Here is a 16018-nt window from a genome sequence, read left to right as displayed (position 1 = left end):
TTAATATACACAGAGCAGATATCCAACCCGGTGTCCGCAGTGTCTTGTTGTTTTACGAATTAGTTGGCTTAACTGATAAGGGCAGAGATGGTGCTGCGGCACATTAATGTGCCCTAAAAGACTCTTGGCATATTAATGTGCCCTGAAAGAAGTCAGACGGAACTTTTTTGTATTTTGAAAATAACCTATTTGTATTACAAATAAGTGGGCTAGTCAGCCAAGCATGTAAGACTGTAATATACCTTATCGATTAAATAACTGATTAACTAATATGATTGTGGTATTTACCTCCTATGTTCTCTTGTCTCAAGGGGGAAGGTAATTGTACGGTTGTTCAAAAGTGTAACGCAAATTTGTTTTTAGTTTTTTGGCATGCCGCATGCTAAACAAGTTTGGGAGCCCTTGATTTGGGCATAGACTTTGTCAGCATATTGTTGTTTTAAAGGGCCGAAGGTTAGTTTAATAAGCAACCTGTGATAAACCTAGTTTGATTATGTACTATTAATAAGTCACGTGCTCTATGAATTTAAAACAAACGCCTTTTCGCAAAGTGTACGGCCTGCGATGAAAGCACTGTTTTCACAAATCCACAGGTGTAAGAGTAAAAAAATTGACAAAAATCCAAAGTAATTCATCATAATCCCCCTACTACTAGCCCAAAGAGATTATTTTATAATCTCTTTGTACTAGCCATATTAACATTTATTTTTAAGGTATCTATAAAATATTGAGTTAACCTTTTTATTTACATCACTAGATAATTGCGAAGCTTAATTAAATAAACTGGTGGGACTGCAATTAATATCCATTATATTCACATTTAAAAATATACCAAGTTAACGGTATAGAAATTACTTTGCTCATTGTAACATTTCCAACAGTATCTTATTAGTTCGTCATTTTCGTCTGGAAACAGCTGTTTCTTGTATGAAAGGGAAATCACCGAAGTTCGCCGACTGACTGAAACGAAGCCATCCATTGCACAAATTAGTGGTTGATTACATCATATCACACTGTGCCGTTCAGTTAATTAGATAAATGCTGAACACCTAATCTAGGTTCATAATGACGCATAATTATAAAATGATTCTTCTACAAAGACCCAATGCATTTCTTGTTTTTGATCTGGTGTTTTATGATTTTCTATACACTATATAATTTAAAATCAATAAAATTATTTGTAGACAAGGCACCTAAATATTTTGCCTACTGGTCCCTGATGAATAACCTGCATAGCTGTTAATAGATAACAACGGATTGGTGTAACACCAAGATAATAGGACGGAGGACAGTATTTCGAAAATTTAATTTCCAACTTTTTATCCCAAGAACAAATTTACTACGCATACAACAAATAGCAAGAAAAATATGAGATGTCACTTTTACTGACTATCTACCTAGTATACCCACCGAAAAGTTTGTCCTTCTAAAGTTGTCACTAGATCGAAAAATGCCAAAAACCTAATTAAAAATGCTACACAAACTTCTGTCTAAAGTCCAAATCCTTTATGCCGAACTTTATTTAAATTAGTGACTGGCCATTTTGATATAAATGCAAAAAGTAATGATCGTGCTTCTAGCCTACTACCTATTCTCCGGAACAATCCTTCCACAAAGAAATTGTTCACAATCCTGCGAAGGTTTTCAACAACGGCCCAAGTCTTTGTGGCAATCACAACATCTATTAAGCGCTGTAAAGTGGGTTGCAACAAGTCGGTGATATGTTTTCACTGGGGCAAAAGAACACGTGTCTAAACACAACATTGCGATGAATGGCGGAAGCGGATTACGAAGATTTCTGGCGATTACAAAGCGACTTAACTCACTCCATATAGACGTGTGTACAAAAGAGGGATTCCTGTCAGGCGTTGCCCATTCTTATGCCCTTTTAACGCTGTAACTTTTTACGGCTATTGAGCGCCTTGCCTTGCATAACTAAGGCGACCGACCTTGAAGTTTAGTGTTAAAATATTTGCAAAATTGTTACCTATACTTTATCTATTCAACTATAAATATGCTATAGTAGATTTGTATTTCATTAAATCCCATTTCTATGGTGATAGCGTTAGATAGATAACTTTATTGTGAAACAAATGGGTCATTCGAACTATAATTCCAATTGCGGTATAGGCCTACGTTATCTTAAATCTCTGCGTTAAAAGGTAGACCTAAGCCTATATTTTTATGGAAAAATGGCCTATACCCAGAAAATATTTCTTTACGGTCTTCATAATAAAAATTTTGTTGATATTTTTCTTATTTACAAATTAGGCGCAACAAATTTGGTTGTTTAAAATTTGTCATTAGGCGAAATAATATCCCCCTTTTAAGGCAAAAAACAACCAATCTATAGAAAAAACTGGTGTAGGTCAACTGATTTGTGTCATTTGGGTTTCTATATCAACCACAAAAAGTTCCACCTCATATGACATTTTCAGGATCGTGAATTCACCAGGTCATGTAAAACATAGATCCATATCATTATAAGTAGGGCGATTATTTTTTTACTTTTCAAAAAAGTCATTCGTTTGAATCATATACTTCCATGCATATATGATTTAATAGTTCGTTGTTTTTTTTAAATTTAGCCGCTTGCATAAATGAACCTTAAACAATGACCGTTTCAACAACTTAGTATACGTGACTGCATGTTATAGCGCTTCGCACGAATTTATTGATATGAGCTTATCATCAAGAGTTGAACAAATATGAACAAATCATCAAAAATTGAACGGCCCAATCCAGATTACACCATAAGTAGATTAACGATTATGTTTATCGTGTTTACAATTAAGTATTTCATTTTCCCTGTTTATTGCCATTATGGTGCCGGCCTGCGGACTGAATTTTTCACCAAATAAACGCAACACGCATTCACCGTCTTCTTCCTGTGTCTTATTAGACCCATTTTCAAATTTCCAAAAAATAACTATTGTTGCCCCCCCCAAAAAAAAGTTGTGATATAAAAATGTTTATTAATAACAAGATGGTCCGAACAAAGTTATTACGACCCGCCGAAAGCTTTCTGAGTTTGGCTTGGGGCCGCAGCTAGAAAAAGATTGCAAACCCCTCTTTTAAAGGGCGACCGAATTTAGACCGAAGTTAGAACAACATCAACGTCGGAATAAAACACAGCTCGAAATAAGACCAAAAGAGGACTATTACCTAATAGTTCTAATATCGCCTAAATCCCAAACCCCACCCCTAAATTTATCCGTAACTCTCCTATAAGGTTCAACGCTAACCCGATTTCTCACCCCACCCATTATACGCCATGTTTAGATCCTATTTAGATGATTTTAGTCGTTATTCTGATGTGGTTATTACGGCGCATTTGTTTTCATTGTGTCGTTAGTCTTAAGGCTATGTTATGATACAATTGAATATTGGTCCATTGCAGGTCTTATTGTGTGTTCCCATCCTATACTGTACGTATTGATAAACGTGTGCTTGCATGATTGTAAGGCTGCTAAATTTATCGCCTTTGTTTACATTTATCCTTACTTTGACCCAATACAGTCATAGTTTTTTGGGGGGATTAAAGCCCAAATAAGATTTATTCCGCCACAGATATTATTGCACTTTTGGTTTTACTATGTCGTTGGTCGTTATACCGTGGCGTTATAGATCAGTTGTCTACCAAAAAGTCTTTTTTTTAAATAACCACTGTAAAGCAGGGACGCCGGAGAGGGGGGGGGGGGTGGTGATGGGGCAAGCGCCCCTCCTGCCCTTTGCTAAGGGGGGAAAGGGGGGGGGGCAAAAGTGCCCTTTTCATGAAAAATGATATATTGCTTTCTACGGAAAGCTACGGAAAAATGCAAAAAAAATCGTAAAATGACATGGTTGACATTTGTTAAAACATTTTTGGTACCATTTTAAGCCAATCTAGAGGGCGTGGCCGCAAAATTTTTTCCGGGGGACTCCCCCAATATTTTGGCTCGCTAAGCTAGCCTGCGGTGCTTAATATACATATTACACTTAAATATAATGCTAATAAGCTAATAATCGCATTTTGAAATTCGAGTGGGGGGGGGGGGCAAGTGCCCCCCCTTGCGGGCGCCCATGCTGCGGTCTATGTTGCTCTTACCAAAAAAGTCGCCCCCCTTGCCCTGAAATCACTCCGGCGTCCCTGGTGTAAAGTGTTGCTTTATAGGTTTGTTTCCCCCTCAAAGCAATACTTTTGAAGCAATCAGCAATTTCAAATATTATAAACAAGACAATTTTCAGCAAACTCGATTTATAGTTGTTCAAATTAAAGTTAATTAAATTATTGTTTCGCTTAAATGATTTCGCAAACCATGCTGAAAACATTAGATACACAATACAATAAACTACCAGTTTAATTAAATAAACAACAAATTTTACTGTAACTTCAAACACGCGCCTTGGTGCTCGTTTACAACTTATTTGAATCTGCTGGTAGTAATATCAGAGAGAAAATGCAAGGAATCGACATGGATGGAAGTTTTACTTTTCATTTACGCTTTAATGGGCACAAAAGGGACCTTCGAGAAAGGCCATATCCTCTCGTAAGCATTTGAGGAAAACAGATTTGACACAAATTGGTCAATAGACAGAATAAATGCTCTGTTTGGCGTTATTAAGGTTACTTCTTCATGACGTCACTGTTTCACGTAACATTGCGATGTCAGGTTTTGGCGTAACTTTGTGACGTAATCTCTGAAAACAATCACTCCTCAAACAAAAATCCTTATTTCTCCTCTGCTGTTCACTCCTATTTACCTCTACAAACCCCTTCACAAGCACACACGACATACTTGGAACAACGGCAACAAGTCAAGCTTTCTTGGTTTATTCTATGTAGTTTAAGTCGCCGCCATGTGCGCGGAAGAGCACATCGGAAGAGCGGGGACGAATTAAGTAAGTTAGCGCAGTGAATAACAACGAATGGCGCGAAACAAACACACAACTATACAACGTTAGAGGGCGAGCACTTCCGTGTCAAGAAGCAGCGACGCTATAACGAATAACAATGGCATAAAATCAATTTAGGCGCAACACCAACATCTGGCCAAAAACTAACCACGTTGTTAGGCCACTAGTGGTCCTTATTGAAACCTCTGGTGTGCGATTACAAATAACTGTACGCATATAGGATTATATTGAACACATATTTATATCTATATATAACATATTTAAAGTAAACGTACGGGGTTAACTAAATGCTCCACATTAAATGATAAAACGATAAACCGAGTCATGCCCTAAAAGGCGATAAAAACTATTAACGCAATCATCAATACTAATGTATTGCAGCTTAGGTCCACTTTTGATTACGCGCAATGCGTGACCGCAGAGCCGATTTGCTTAAGAGTGAGATACTAAAAAACACGGCGGATAATAATACACCAATAAAGGCAAGGGAACACGCCCAACAGGGATTAGTAAACATTTATCAACGAGAGCAAAAACGTGAAATTAATATGCGTAATGACTTTCAGTGCAAATCACGCCATTCGTCTTTGTTGGCGCCACAATAATTGGAAACAAGCATTGCTTGAGCGCGGCTTAGAATATAAAGTCGAAAGGCCGATAGCAACATGGACCTTGAAGAGGATTTAAGAGCGAAGAGTCAACTTTATAACTTGGTCACATATAATAGAACGAGACACTGCCAACACGGCAATACGTGATGCCAAAACTAAGTTTCAATCAATGATTGTCGTAAGGAAATGCCAATAAAAAGGAGGTTGAACAAGTATTTTTCGTGATTTGTTGCTTGATGGAAACAATGTGACAAATTTAAGTATACATTTCAAAGGCAAATGGCAAAACATAACCCGAAAAAACGAGCATAATAATCAAAATATATTTGTGCATGCACAAAAAGAAGAGAGAGAAAGATGTTAAGAAAAAGCGCTAATCAAACATTTTTATTCTAAAAAACAGTCGTATTTAACAAACGCTAAGTTAACCGAATTGGTTTAATAAAAAGTGTTAACGTATAATTTAGAATTAATATTTTTGCATAGAACCAGTCCGCTAGTTTCGAAAAAACGAGTGAGGGAGATTATTTTATATAAGCACAGAATTTTGTTCGAGTGTTCCGAACCAGATATCAATTACACCATAGGCACAGGGCGCAAATGTTTTTCACAAGATCTTTTGAACAAAAATCGGGTTTAAAATGAGAAAATGACAACTGTGGTCTAAGAGAGAAACGAAATAAAACACAGTAGCGATCGGTGGAACATTGCGAGAAAATAATAGCTTTTGAATTCGCGCGGGACTTCAAACGCAGCCTTTCAAGGCGTATTGCAACTTATTGACGCAGTAGAGGCGTGAAGTCCGTTGCCGAAAGTACCCGCTGTAGGCTTTTGAGACTTTTTGCCCAATATAGGCAATGTTCGCATGACGACATGCAAATCTGTTCGGGCACCATAACGCACAGTTTAGGCGTGCATCGGTGGAGGTGGCGGCAGCGCGCTGGGCACCCGTCGGTTGTTTCCGCCTGCTGAAAAAATAGCAACGCTAGACAAGGGAGAAAGGGTGCTATTCATTTATTTACTATAGGACGCTATACGATAGGCTTTCGTTATACACCTTACAGATTTTACGGTATACACCTATACAGCTTTAAATTGCCCTACATACACTGGTTTGGCTTTATCGATAGGAGTTTCTTTTAAGAGTAATTTGCGGACAATATGCCCAAAAAAGACTTCCACGATTGCATTTGTATTTTTAAAGTCCCGCATGTACATTCCTTGTCAGAGCTACTTGATGTATAAATTATATTAGTCAACTCAGCTAAATGACGTGCGTCCTATTATGTCCTAGAGTACACACAAGCGTCACTGCATGATGCGACTGCTGTGACTTGCACCAACGCGTTTTTATGCGCAGCCTGCTAAATGCACACCATACAGAAAAGGCGCAAAAGCATGGGCTTTTGGTAAAATAAACTTGAAACAAAGCACGAACGCTAATTAATTCGGACAAACTAGGGAATGTTTATTTTTATATAATGTTTATGCTTTAGGTTTAATTAATTTGTTTTACAATATAAATCATTTCTAGTTTCACGCCACCATTTATTTTAACGTTTTGGTGAACTTGCACTAAATTACATTCATAAACATATCTGGTAATTAAAAAATAAATAAACGTAGGTATTCTACAGTTAAACAAATGTTTTACTAAAATACACATGCTGCCTCCGGAAAGGTTTACCAAAATCAGTCTAAGTACTGAAAGCAAGAATTTTAAAACCCTAAATGTTGTGAAAAACTTCATTTGTTACTTTCCGAAATCGCATATACTTGATACTAAAGTATTTTTAGTAACTGTAGGAATGTTTCTTGATGCTTGATTAACTAAGTACACTAAAATTAAAATAAAACAACATGTTTTGATGATTACTGAACAAAAAAGAAGATGTCATACTTAGCCTAAATATAATTTAAAATAACAACAAACATATTTTTAATTTATATTTTTCATTAAACCTGTATTTCTTTAGAATATATGTTAATAGGTATATAAAAAATAGGTAGTTGCTTAGGTGTTTCGTTGTAATCCATGGCTTACTAAATGGTGGCTTACCAGATTTTCGTGGGTTCTGACTTGGGTAAGTTTTTGGAGAGTGATGAAATGGCTCTGGTTGGGGAAGACTGTGATTAAAGTTAAATCGGTTTTCAAAATCATCTGCAACAATAAATAAAATTTTGGTTGTGATTAAAGTTTGAAAACATTTGCAATTAGAAAACCAAAACAATAAACTGTCAAATAATATGAACACAACCGTTTCTATTTATCTGAAAACACTGCTGGATAATGCTGATCATTGTGACTATGAAACATATTATTAAATAAATTGTGTCAAGTAACAAATTAGGTTAATTTTGTTTAAAAATATTAAAATAAATTCTGTATTAAAGTATATCTAAACACACAATTTTCTCTCAAATGATATACTTTTCATAATGCAAAATGAGTAGATACATCCCCATCTCTCATTAGGTGTTAATATTAATTGGAAAACTAAACTATATGCAAATAAACTATAGGCAAATTGCAAACTCAATGAGTTGTGTTTAATGATACAATAAAATGGCTAAATAATTATTTGGAAGATTTTAAATATGACACAAGAACTATGGATTTGGATAAGTTAACTGTCTATTACAGACGTGTTTCTTGTGGCTCTTCTCTTTGAAGAGTAATATTAAACAAAATGATAGAGGTGTACCTCATATTTAAACCCTGTTTTCATTTATTTAATCAATTTTTATAGGTAATATTTTCTAAAGAACCCCCACATTAAACTAGTTTACCCTGATGTAACATTGCACTGTTGCTGCTCTAAAGAACCAAGAAATTAAAATATTTATTTGTTCTCAGGCGTTTGGAAATTTTGTTGTGGCCTCCAGGGGTCACTCCCTCATGATGGTTAAAATATGAGCTTTGATTCATTTTACAAGCCATTTTTTATGTACCTCTTTAAACCTTTCAATTTTTTTATACATGAAAAGATTGCTCAACCCTGGTCTATAACTGGGGGAAATATATTTATATTTGCATTTTAAGTTAACGAATACAAGATAGGGTGCTGCAAAAATTAAATTCCTTTCCAGATTTGCGCTAAGTAGAACAATTAGGAGAGATTTGCTATAAACATTTACCCTCTTCAGAAAGCATTGGTGGTCCATTCCTGACAGAACTGTTTCTGCTGCTAGGCGGTGGTGGCATGCCGTTATTAGGCCTTGATGGAGGTGGTGGAGGTCCTCTATTGTTGTCCATTATTCGAGATGGGGGTGGTGGGGGACCTCTATTGTTGTCCATCGGCCGAGAAGGTGGGGGAGGTGGAGCAGAACTCCTGAAACAACCCGGTCAATTAACTTTTTTAGAAAGCAGATAGCTATTTATATGTTAAAATGGAAAATGAAATGCATACAACGAAACCATGCTAAAAAAATTTCAAATTTATCAAGAAGACTTTATCTGTAATATTGTACTACTATATCTTACAACAAATTAAGTCTATCGGGTGTAAGAAATACATTAGAAAACAAGGATTCAAATGCATAACTGCAAACAGAACACAAAATAATTTCATAGCTGCACTACAAAATGTGATTATAACACCACAATTCAAATAACAGCAAATAAGAACACACACAAAAAGCTATGTTCAAATGTTTTATGTACGTTCAAAATATGGCAACACTTAAAACAGTAAAACATTTCTAATATATATTTTTAGTAATTTTAGTTTATCATTTATGTTATATCACCCGTAATATGCATACCATGCAACTTTTTTTATATTTAAGTCATGCAGCCGCACAGCAAAGACAATTCTTGGCATGCACTTTTCTATACCAAAATCTTAAATTTTAGATGTTTGTTAGAACCTTTCACTAGATCCATGTGAAAAATGTTCACTATACAATTTTTTTAACTAATTTATGAATTTAAACTAAAAAAATACTTAGACCCTTGAACACATATAGAAAAAATGAATCAAAGTTGAATACCAAAACAAAGTAAAATCTATTAAATTCATTTTAAAATATTCTTTAAAAATGGTAAATCATATTAATATCAACAAATGCAAACATATTGTATTCCAGATGTCTGATAAAATAACTTAACATTTTGATATGGATGTAGATAGAGTGGATAGATATGTCACAGCAATAAATAGAAAGCACCAAGAAGAACACCCATGAAAAACATTGGTTAGCACAACAGGCTCCCCAAACTGGCATCTTTACAGATGCCCATTCGGTTACAAGAGAGCTATTGTTTTAAAGAGTACATGAGTAGACAGAGTAGTGACCATGTAAGTGTGGTATTGTGATTGCTGCATCCATGCTGAAGCATGGCAAACGTTCCAACCATACAAACAAACCTTCCAATTGTGGAGTGGGAATTAACTCGAGGCGATGGAGGTGGAGGGAGGGATCGGTCATGTATAGAACCTCGAGACCCAGAGCCTCGAAAGGAATTGTTGTTGGGGACAGGGGGTATATATCTACTTTTGACAAAATGCAATTATGGCGCATTTGGTGTAATGGGGCCAGTCATTTTGATGAAACAAGTAGATGATGCTTCATAAGGTTAAAAAATTCTGTTTGAAATATGTTAGCAAGTATATTTTATCACCTATAGATATTAGGTTAAATTAAATAAAAAAAATAAGGAAAACATAAAAAAGTTAAAAACAATCACACAAAATATGTAACACACATTTAAAATATTAAAACATAATAATATACCTATCATGACTAGGTCCATTTGGTGTTGAGTTTCCACGGTTTGGTGGTGGGGGTGGTCCTCTTTGCGATTGCCTTGTAGGCAAGGTAGATGTGTGAGGTGCAGGTGGTGACGGGCCGCCATGAATCGATGACGTGCGCCGAGAACCAGTATCCCTTGATGGTGGCGGCGGAGGAGGCGCATTGTGTGGTGAAGGGCCGCTACGATGCGGTGAACTTGCATTGGACACACCAGGTGGCGGAGGAGGAAGGTTGTTTCTTCCCGGTGGAGGAGGCGGGGGTCCACCCCTTGAAGGAGGGGGTTGAGGTGGTCCAGAGTTCCGTGATGGCGGAGGTTGTGGTGGACCACTATTTCTTGATGGGCGTAGTTGGGGGGGTCCTCCACTTCTAGACGGTGGTGGAGGTGGTCCACTGTCGCGACCTGGTGGTCCATGTGCAGAAGGTGGTGGAGGGGGGAATCCCCCTCTTGAGGGTGGACCGGAACCTCTCAAGCTTCCTGTATTCTGTTGTGGGGGACCAAAATTGCGACCGCTTGATCTTCCCACAGTGCTGCTGTTATAGCTGGGACGGGGTGGTGGGGCATTATTGGCAGGTGGGGGCGGAAATCGTCCACCACCTGGAGATGAAGATCTTGGACTGTTTGCTCCGCCTCCGAACCGAGGACCGCCACTATTGGGTGGCGGCATGCTACCACCTGGTGGTGGTGGACCTCGGCTTCTAGGACTACCAAATTGTGGTCTGGGTGAAGGGCCTCTCATCGACCCTCCACCACTTGAAGTACGTCCGGGTGGTAGCATCGGACTTCCACCGCCACCACCTACAAAGAATAAGTATTATTAGTAACGGAATCAAGTATTTATACTAGTGGTTGTCACACTTTTTCAGTCTGCGGTACACTAATTAAAAAAAAAAAAACTATTCAATTATAACTTACAACTTATCACCTTAAGTACAACATAATGTAGTATGTAAATAAGGTACCAGAATCGTATCAGTTATCTCATGGTCATGGATAGTGCACATAAGTCTCACATGTTTGGTTGCATGCCAATTTGTAATATAAATCTGTTATTCTCTAAAACCACAAAAAGTTCCGCAGCACACTTGTAAATCTCTCGAGGCACAATAGTTTGCAATGTCACAAAGTTTGAGAATCACTGGTTTATACAGTAGATACCTGAGGAGATGACGAGTTGCAAAACCAAAAAAGTTTACTAAAAACTAAATCAAGGTATAAAAATAAGGTGATGATAAGTTAAACAGCAAAACTCAGGGGCAATAGACACCAGTGGCCCTGAGTAACATTATCGTAGTTTATACATTTTGACAATGATGAACCATTTGTTTGTGGTACATCTTGCTACATCTTTCCCTTTGTTGATTGCTTAAACACTTGGGGGAACCAAGCTTACCAGCACTGCCGGGTTTGCGAAGTCTTGGCATTCCACCAGCAAAAAGTCCTCCTGCTCCTCCCATTCCACCACCACCTCCTCCTGCTCCTCTTCCCACACCTTTGGGTTCTGGAAACGGAAAAATTACCCCTTTGTTCTAGTAAATATTGGGTTAGCCAGATTAATTGCTGGTAAGATTCCCTGGCCACTTTAAATTTATGTGACTTGTTTCTTTTAAATTAATTAAAAAACATCTCGAATAGAATGGACGAACATTTTTTTAGGATTAATCAACTGCAATGCAGTTCTGACACCTTTGTAGAATAAATATATTTCTATGAAAATCTTACATTTTGTAAATATATACAATTAGCATATAAGATAAGAGTTTAATATAATAAAATAAACATACTTTCAAGCAGAGGGCCACTTTTGTCGACTGTTGTTACTTTTTTTAGTTTTGCTCCTTTGAACTTGTTGATGTCAGATAACATTGCACCTCGACCCTTCGCTTCATTTCTGTTTAACTTAGGTGCAGCAGATACACTCCCACTAGGGGGAGGAGGGGGTATGGAACCCATTGGCGGTGGAGGCGGTATAGGCATTATTCCGCCGTTGATCTATCAAACCTCTTACTTAAAAATTTAATCTTCATTCACAAAATACTAAGATTGTTTGCTAACTTGTACTTCACTTAAGATCTGGACACTACAGTACATGTAATTCATTTATATATATATACCGTTGAAAGATGGTGTGTTATAACTAACACTCAGAAACAAAGTGTTCCAATTAGCAATTTTATACATACTTGATAAAAAGTACTGTTTTCAATTTAGATTTAACCATGCTTTATTTTGTTAAAGCGCCCTGCTTTCTTAAATTAGGCTGATGGTCAGCAACATTTTTGGTTGATAATACAAACAGTCTTAAATGTCTTGTGGGTTGCATTTAAACTTTATAAATGACTACTATTTACCTAGTTAATATTTAATACTTAGCCTTTAGTTTAAACCAAGTTGATAAATGAAAAAAATTGTGTCATCAATCACAAACACATTTTACATACTATATATACTGTTTAGAATCCATATTTGAATGAAATGAAAGATCTGTTTTACTTATAAGTACACAGCCAAATGGATGCACAAATTATAGCCCATCCACAATGGCATTTCAAAAAACCCAAAAATTATATTGTAGAAGTATATACTCTTAACCCCATTTAATGCCTATATTAGGGTGGTCCAAACAGTTTAACAACGCATTATTTAATTTATTAATATCAAGTTTTTTCTGTTGGTGGGTCATTTTGAAAGTAGAGAGTTTGTGTTTCACCCAAATAAAGAAAACTTAAAAAATACTCATTCAAGTTAAGAAAGTTTTACAAATCAAATAAACATAAAATCACAGCATAAAGTTCAGTCTTTTGTGTGTAGCCTGCAAAAAAATCTGAAAATAATTTTGCCTGTGTCAAAATAAATAACAATGCAGCTGCCTTTCTCCAAAATTACCATAAAATTAAGCAAAAATTGTTGTATATAATAATTTTAGCACACCTCACATAGTAGTAAGTTAACTCTGAAAATATTTAAAGCCAGAATGAAAGACTAGTTATTAAAAAAACTAGCCATCCTTCACAAGATTTTAAGTAAAATTGTTGTATCTTGATATAAGACAATAGCTGTATGATGTACTGTTATAGTGTGGGACGCTGATTTCACTTCCTGTGGTCGTCAAAATTGTGCAATGAGTATTAGGGTGAAAGTCGCTTTAAACAGACACTGTAGTTAATAAAAAGATGTCCATATTTGCACTGTCTTTGGCTTTTAAAAACGATTAATTAAATGCAATGCAAAACACAACCTATGCTGTAGAATACTTACATATTGTAAAATATGGATGTGTTTTGAATTGCATTTAATTAATCGTTTTTAAAAGCCAAAGACAGTGCAAATATGGACATCTTAAATTACATACAAACACAAAAATTGTGGTAAACTATTTTTCTATTTCAAAAACTTGGTTGGACCCAAATAACTTGATTTTTAGTTCAGTTTGCTATTTGATAAAAAAAATATTTTGTTAACCTACAATCTGTAATATGGCTTGGATTAAATATATTATTTCCTATTTCCTGTGGGCTTTATAATTCCTTTATTTGGCTGTTTAGCCAGAGACAAAATTTAGGGGTGTGGTCATTTATGGCTTTGCTTTGGTTCTGCTTTAATAAAGAAAGCAGCATTGACATTGTGGGGAGCCAACTTATACTCATATAAACCCTAAAAATAGAATTGTTTTTTTAGTTATATTTTAGAAAAATTCAGGTTGAGCTGTTTCTTCCTCAGAGATATTTCATTCAGAAATAACTCATTGCGACTTGTTGTATTTTAGTAAGGTCTCTATGTTTTGCTTGTGAAGAATATCAAGCATTGGAGTGACTAAGGTCCTATACAATGGTAAAACAATATGAGCATATAGCTTGTAAGGATTGTTACTATTGTATCTAATAACTTATATTTATATATATTGCACTGCCCGACATGCTAACAAAAAGGTTTCAAACTCAAATCGTGAGTAGGCATGATATGCCTTATGTTCGAGTTTTTTGCAACATAGGTAACTATACCATTTGCATTAACAAAAATGATAATAAAAAAATTTAAAAATGTCAATAAACTTTCGGTTGCCTGTAAACCTTTAACAACTAGGCAAAAAGTGGATTAGTAAAAATAATATATCAGTATATAGTACTATATAGTTTGATCACATAAATACAATAAAACAAAATAAGTTTTTTACTTGCCAATATTTTTATTTGAACACATTAGTTTTATGATCAATAGTTTTTGCCTATGGTGTTGTCAGTGCCAATCTAATACCAAGTTGATATAGCCATATATCCATGGTTTGCATTTTAAAGCAGTAATTCTACTGAAAGTAAGTTTCTAAGATTTTAACTGGACAGTTTGCTGACCCCTGGTATAAAACTACTAAGCATTAAGGTTTGATGCGCAAAGTGAACCTAACTGAAATTGTGATTTTACATATATATATGTTACAAACCTTATAACGTTGAAACTGGTCTAGAATCCACTATATTTAGGTTAGTGTTTGAGTGACGGTGGGTTAACTGGTCTAGAATCCTACCACATTTTTGTTCCAGGGTTGATATTTGCTAACAATATTTTTTTTATGGGTGCATGGGTCAAGCATTATTATAATATTTATTCTTACTTATGTCTTCCTTGCCATTTGAACTTCAACAATTTGTTTCATGAGTGGTAAAATAAATGTGGTAGCATTCTAGACCAAGGCCAATTATTCTCCCGCTCCCTTTATTCTCCCATATTTATTTCTTGCAATTTCGTTTTTGACAACTCGTTTCGTGGTGGTAGGATTCTAAAAGACCAGCGCCACAAATCATGTTACTTCTCAGTAAATTAGAAATTGTGTCAGTTGCCTGTTTAACCAACGTTAAGTTAAACAATAAAGCATAAAAAAAAATACAGAAAACATTCAGTACGTGCAGAAACTTCCTAAAAATAGTTACATCGACTGAAAACTTTTACAATCATATTAAACTGGTTTCCTCGACGAATAGTTGTGAGGTTAAATTATAGTACTGTTTTAAAATGAACAGAGCAGCTTATTCAAGTTACTCAGCACAATGAATTTATTTATTTAAAAAATGAAAAACAATAATGTCGATAAAGACAAGCATCTGAAATATTAAAACAATGATTTGCACTGATGGTAGTTGGAAACTCCAGGTCAATTCATTGTGGTTATTTTTGCAGAATTATTTTTATTAATTAAAAACAAGATTTATTAAGAAAGTTTAATGTACTGATAGAATCTCAATATTAATCTCACTTAAGTTTGTTCTATATAGCTTTCATTCAAAAATCACGTTGGATTTTGATTTTTGATTTTTGTTTTTTATGTCCATGAAAAAACAAAAATAAAGATGTATTCAGTCAACCGTTTCATTTATAGTTGACGAAAGTTCGCAACTGATAATAGTCATTGCTGGACTGACTGAGTTACATACCAGCTATCGTACCTAGAAAAGTAACTGTGCGGCGTCTATGTTAGGCATTGTTATTTTTGTACTAATATTTCTATTTTGCAGGTCACTATACTTTTTTAACCTTCCAGTAACTCAGGAATAGGGCCGCATAATGAAATGAAACAGTTTTAAGGTTACTGGGTAGCTGCAGTTCTTTATTATCACGTATATATGTATTAGTTCAGTTGTAATGCTAGCCTTAGAAACTATCAGTTCGTCGTGTAATATTCATTATTGGCTTTGTATAATACCTGTTTTGGTTAACGGTAATTCTCTTAAGCAGCGTCCGATTACATGGCGCTATGTAGCTAATC

The 16018-nt window shown here is 35.6% G+C and overlaps 1 protein-coding gene across 3 annotated transcripts; it reads right to left on the bottom strand.

The window, feature by feature from the left end:
- Window positions 1-4812: 4812 nt before the first annotated feature.
- On the bottom strand, window positions 4813-13399 carry LOC146168432 (uncharacterized). Of its 3 annotated transcripts, none has more exons than XM_083383323.1 (7): window positions 12045-13399; window positions 11654-11761; window positions 10245-11058; window positions 9878-10003; window positions 8646-8839; window positions 7567-7668; window positions 4813-6475 (listed from the first exon to the last, which is right to left on the bottom strand). In XM_083383323.1, the coding sequence occupies exons 1-7, from the start codon at window positions 12235-12237 to the stop codon at window positions 6414-6416; spliced, it is 1599 nt and encodes a 532-aa protein (XP_083239449.1). In that variant the 5' UTR covers window positions 12238-13399; the 3' UTR covers window positions 4813-6413. The 3 variants fall into 3 exon arrangements, with proteins under 3 accessions (XP_083239449.1, XP_083239450.1, XP_083239451.1); XM_083383324.1 differs by having other exon boundaries at window positions 9878-10000; XM_083383325.1 differs by lacking the exon at window positions 9878-10003.
- Between the last annotated feature and the right edge of the window lie 2619 nt (window positions 13400-16018).

Source organism: Ascidiella aspersa, chromosome 1 (genome assembly GCF_963924565.1).
Source record: "Ascidiella aspersa chromosome 1, kaAscAspe10.2, whole genome shotgun sequence".
NCBI classification, from domain to species: Eukaryota; Metazoa; Chordata; class Ascidiacea; order Phlebobranchia; family Ascidiidae; genus Ascidiella; species Ascidiella aspersa.
Note: the sequence above shows the minus strand (reverse complement) of the source record. Positions and strands in the feature narration are given on the sequence as shown.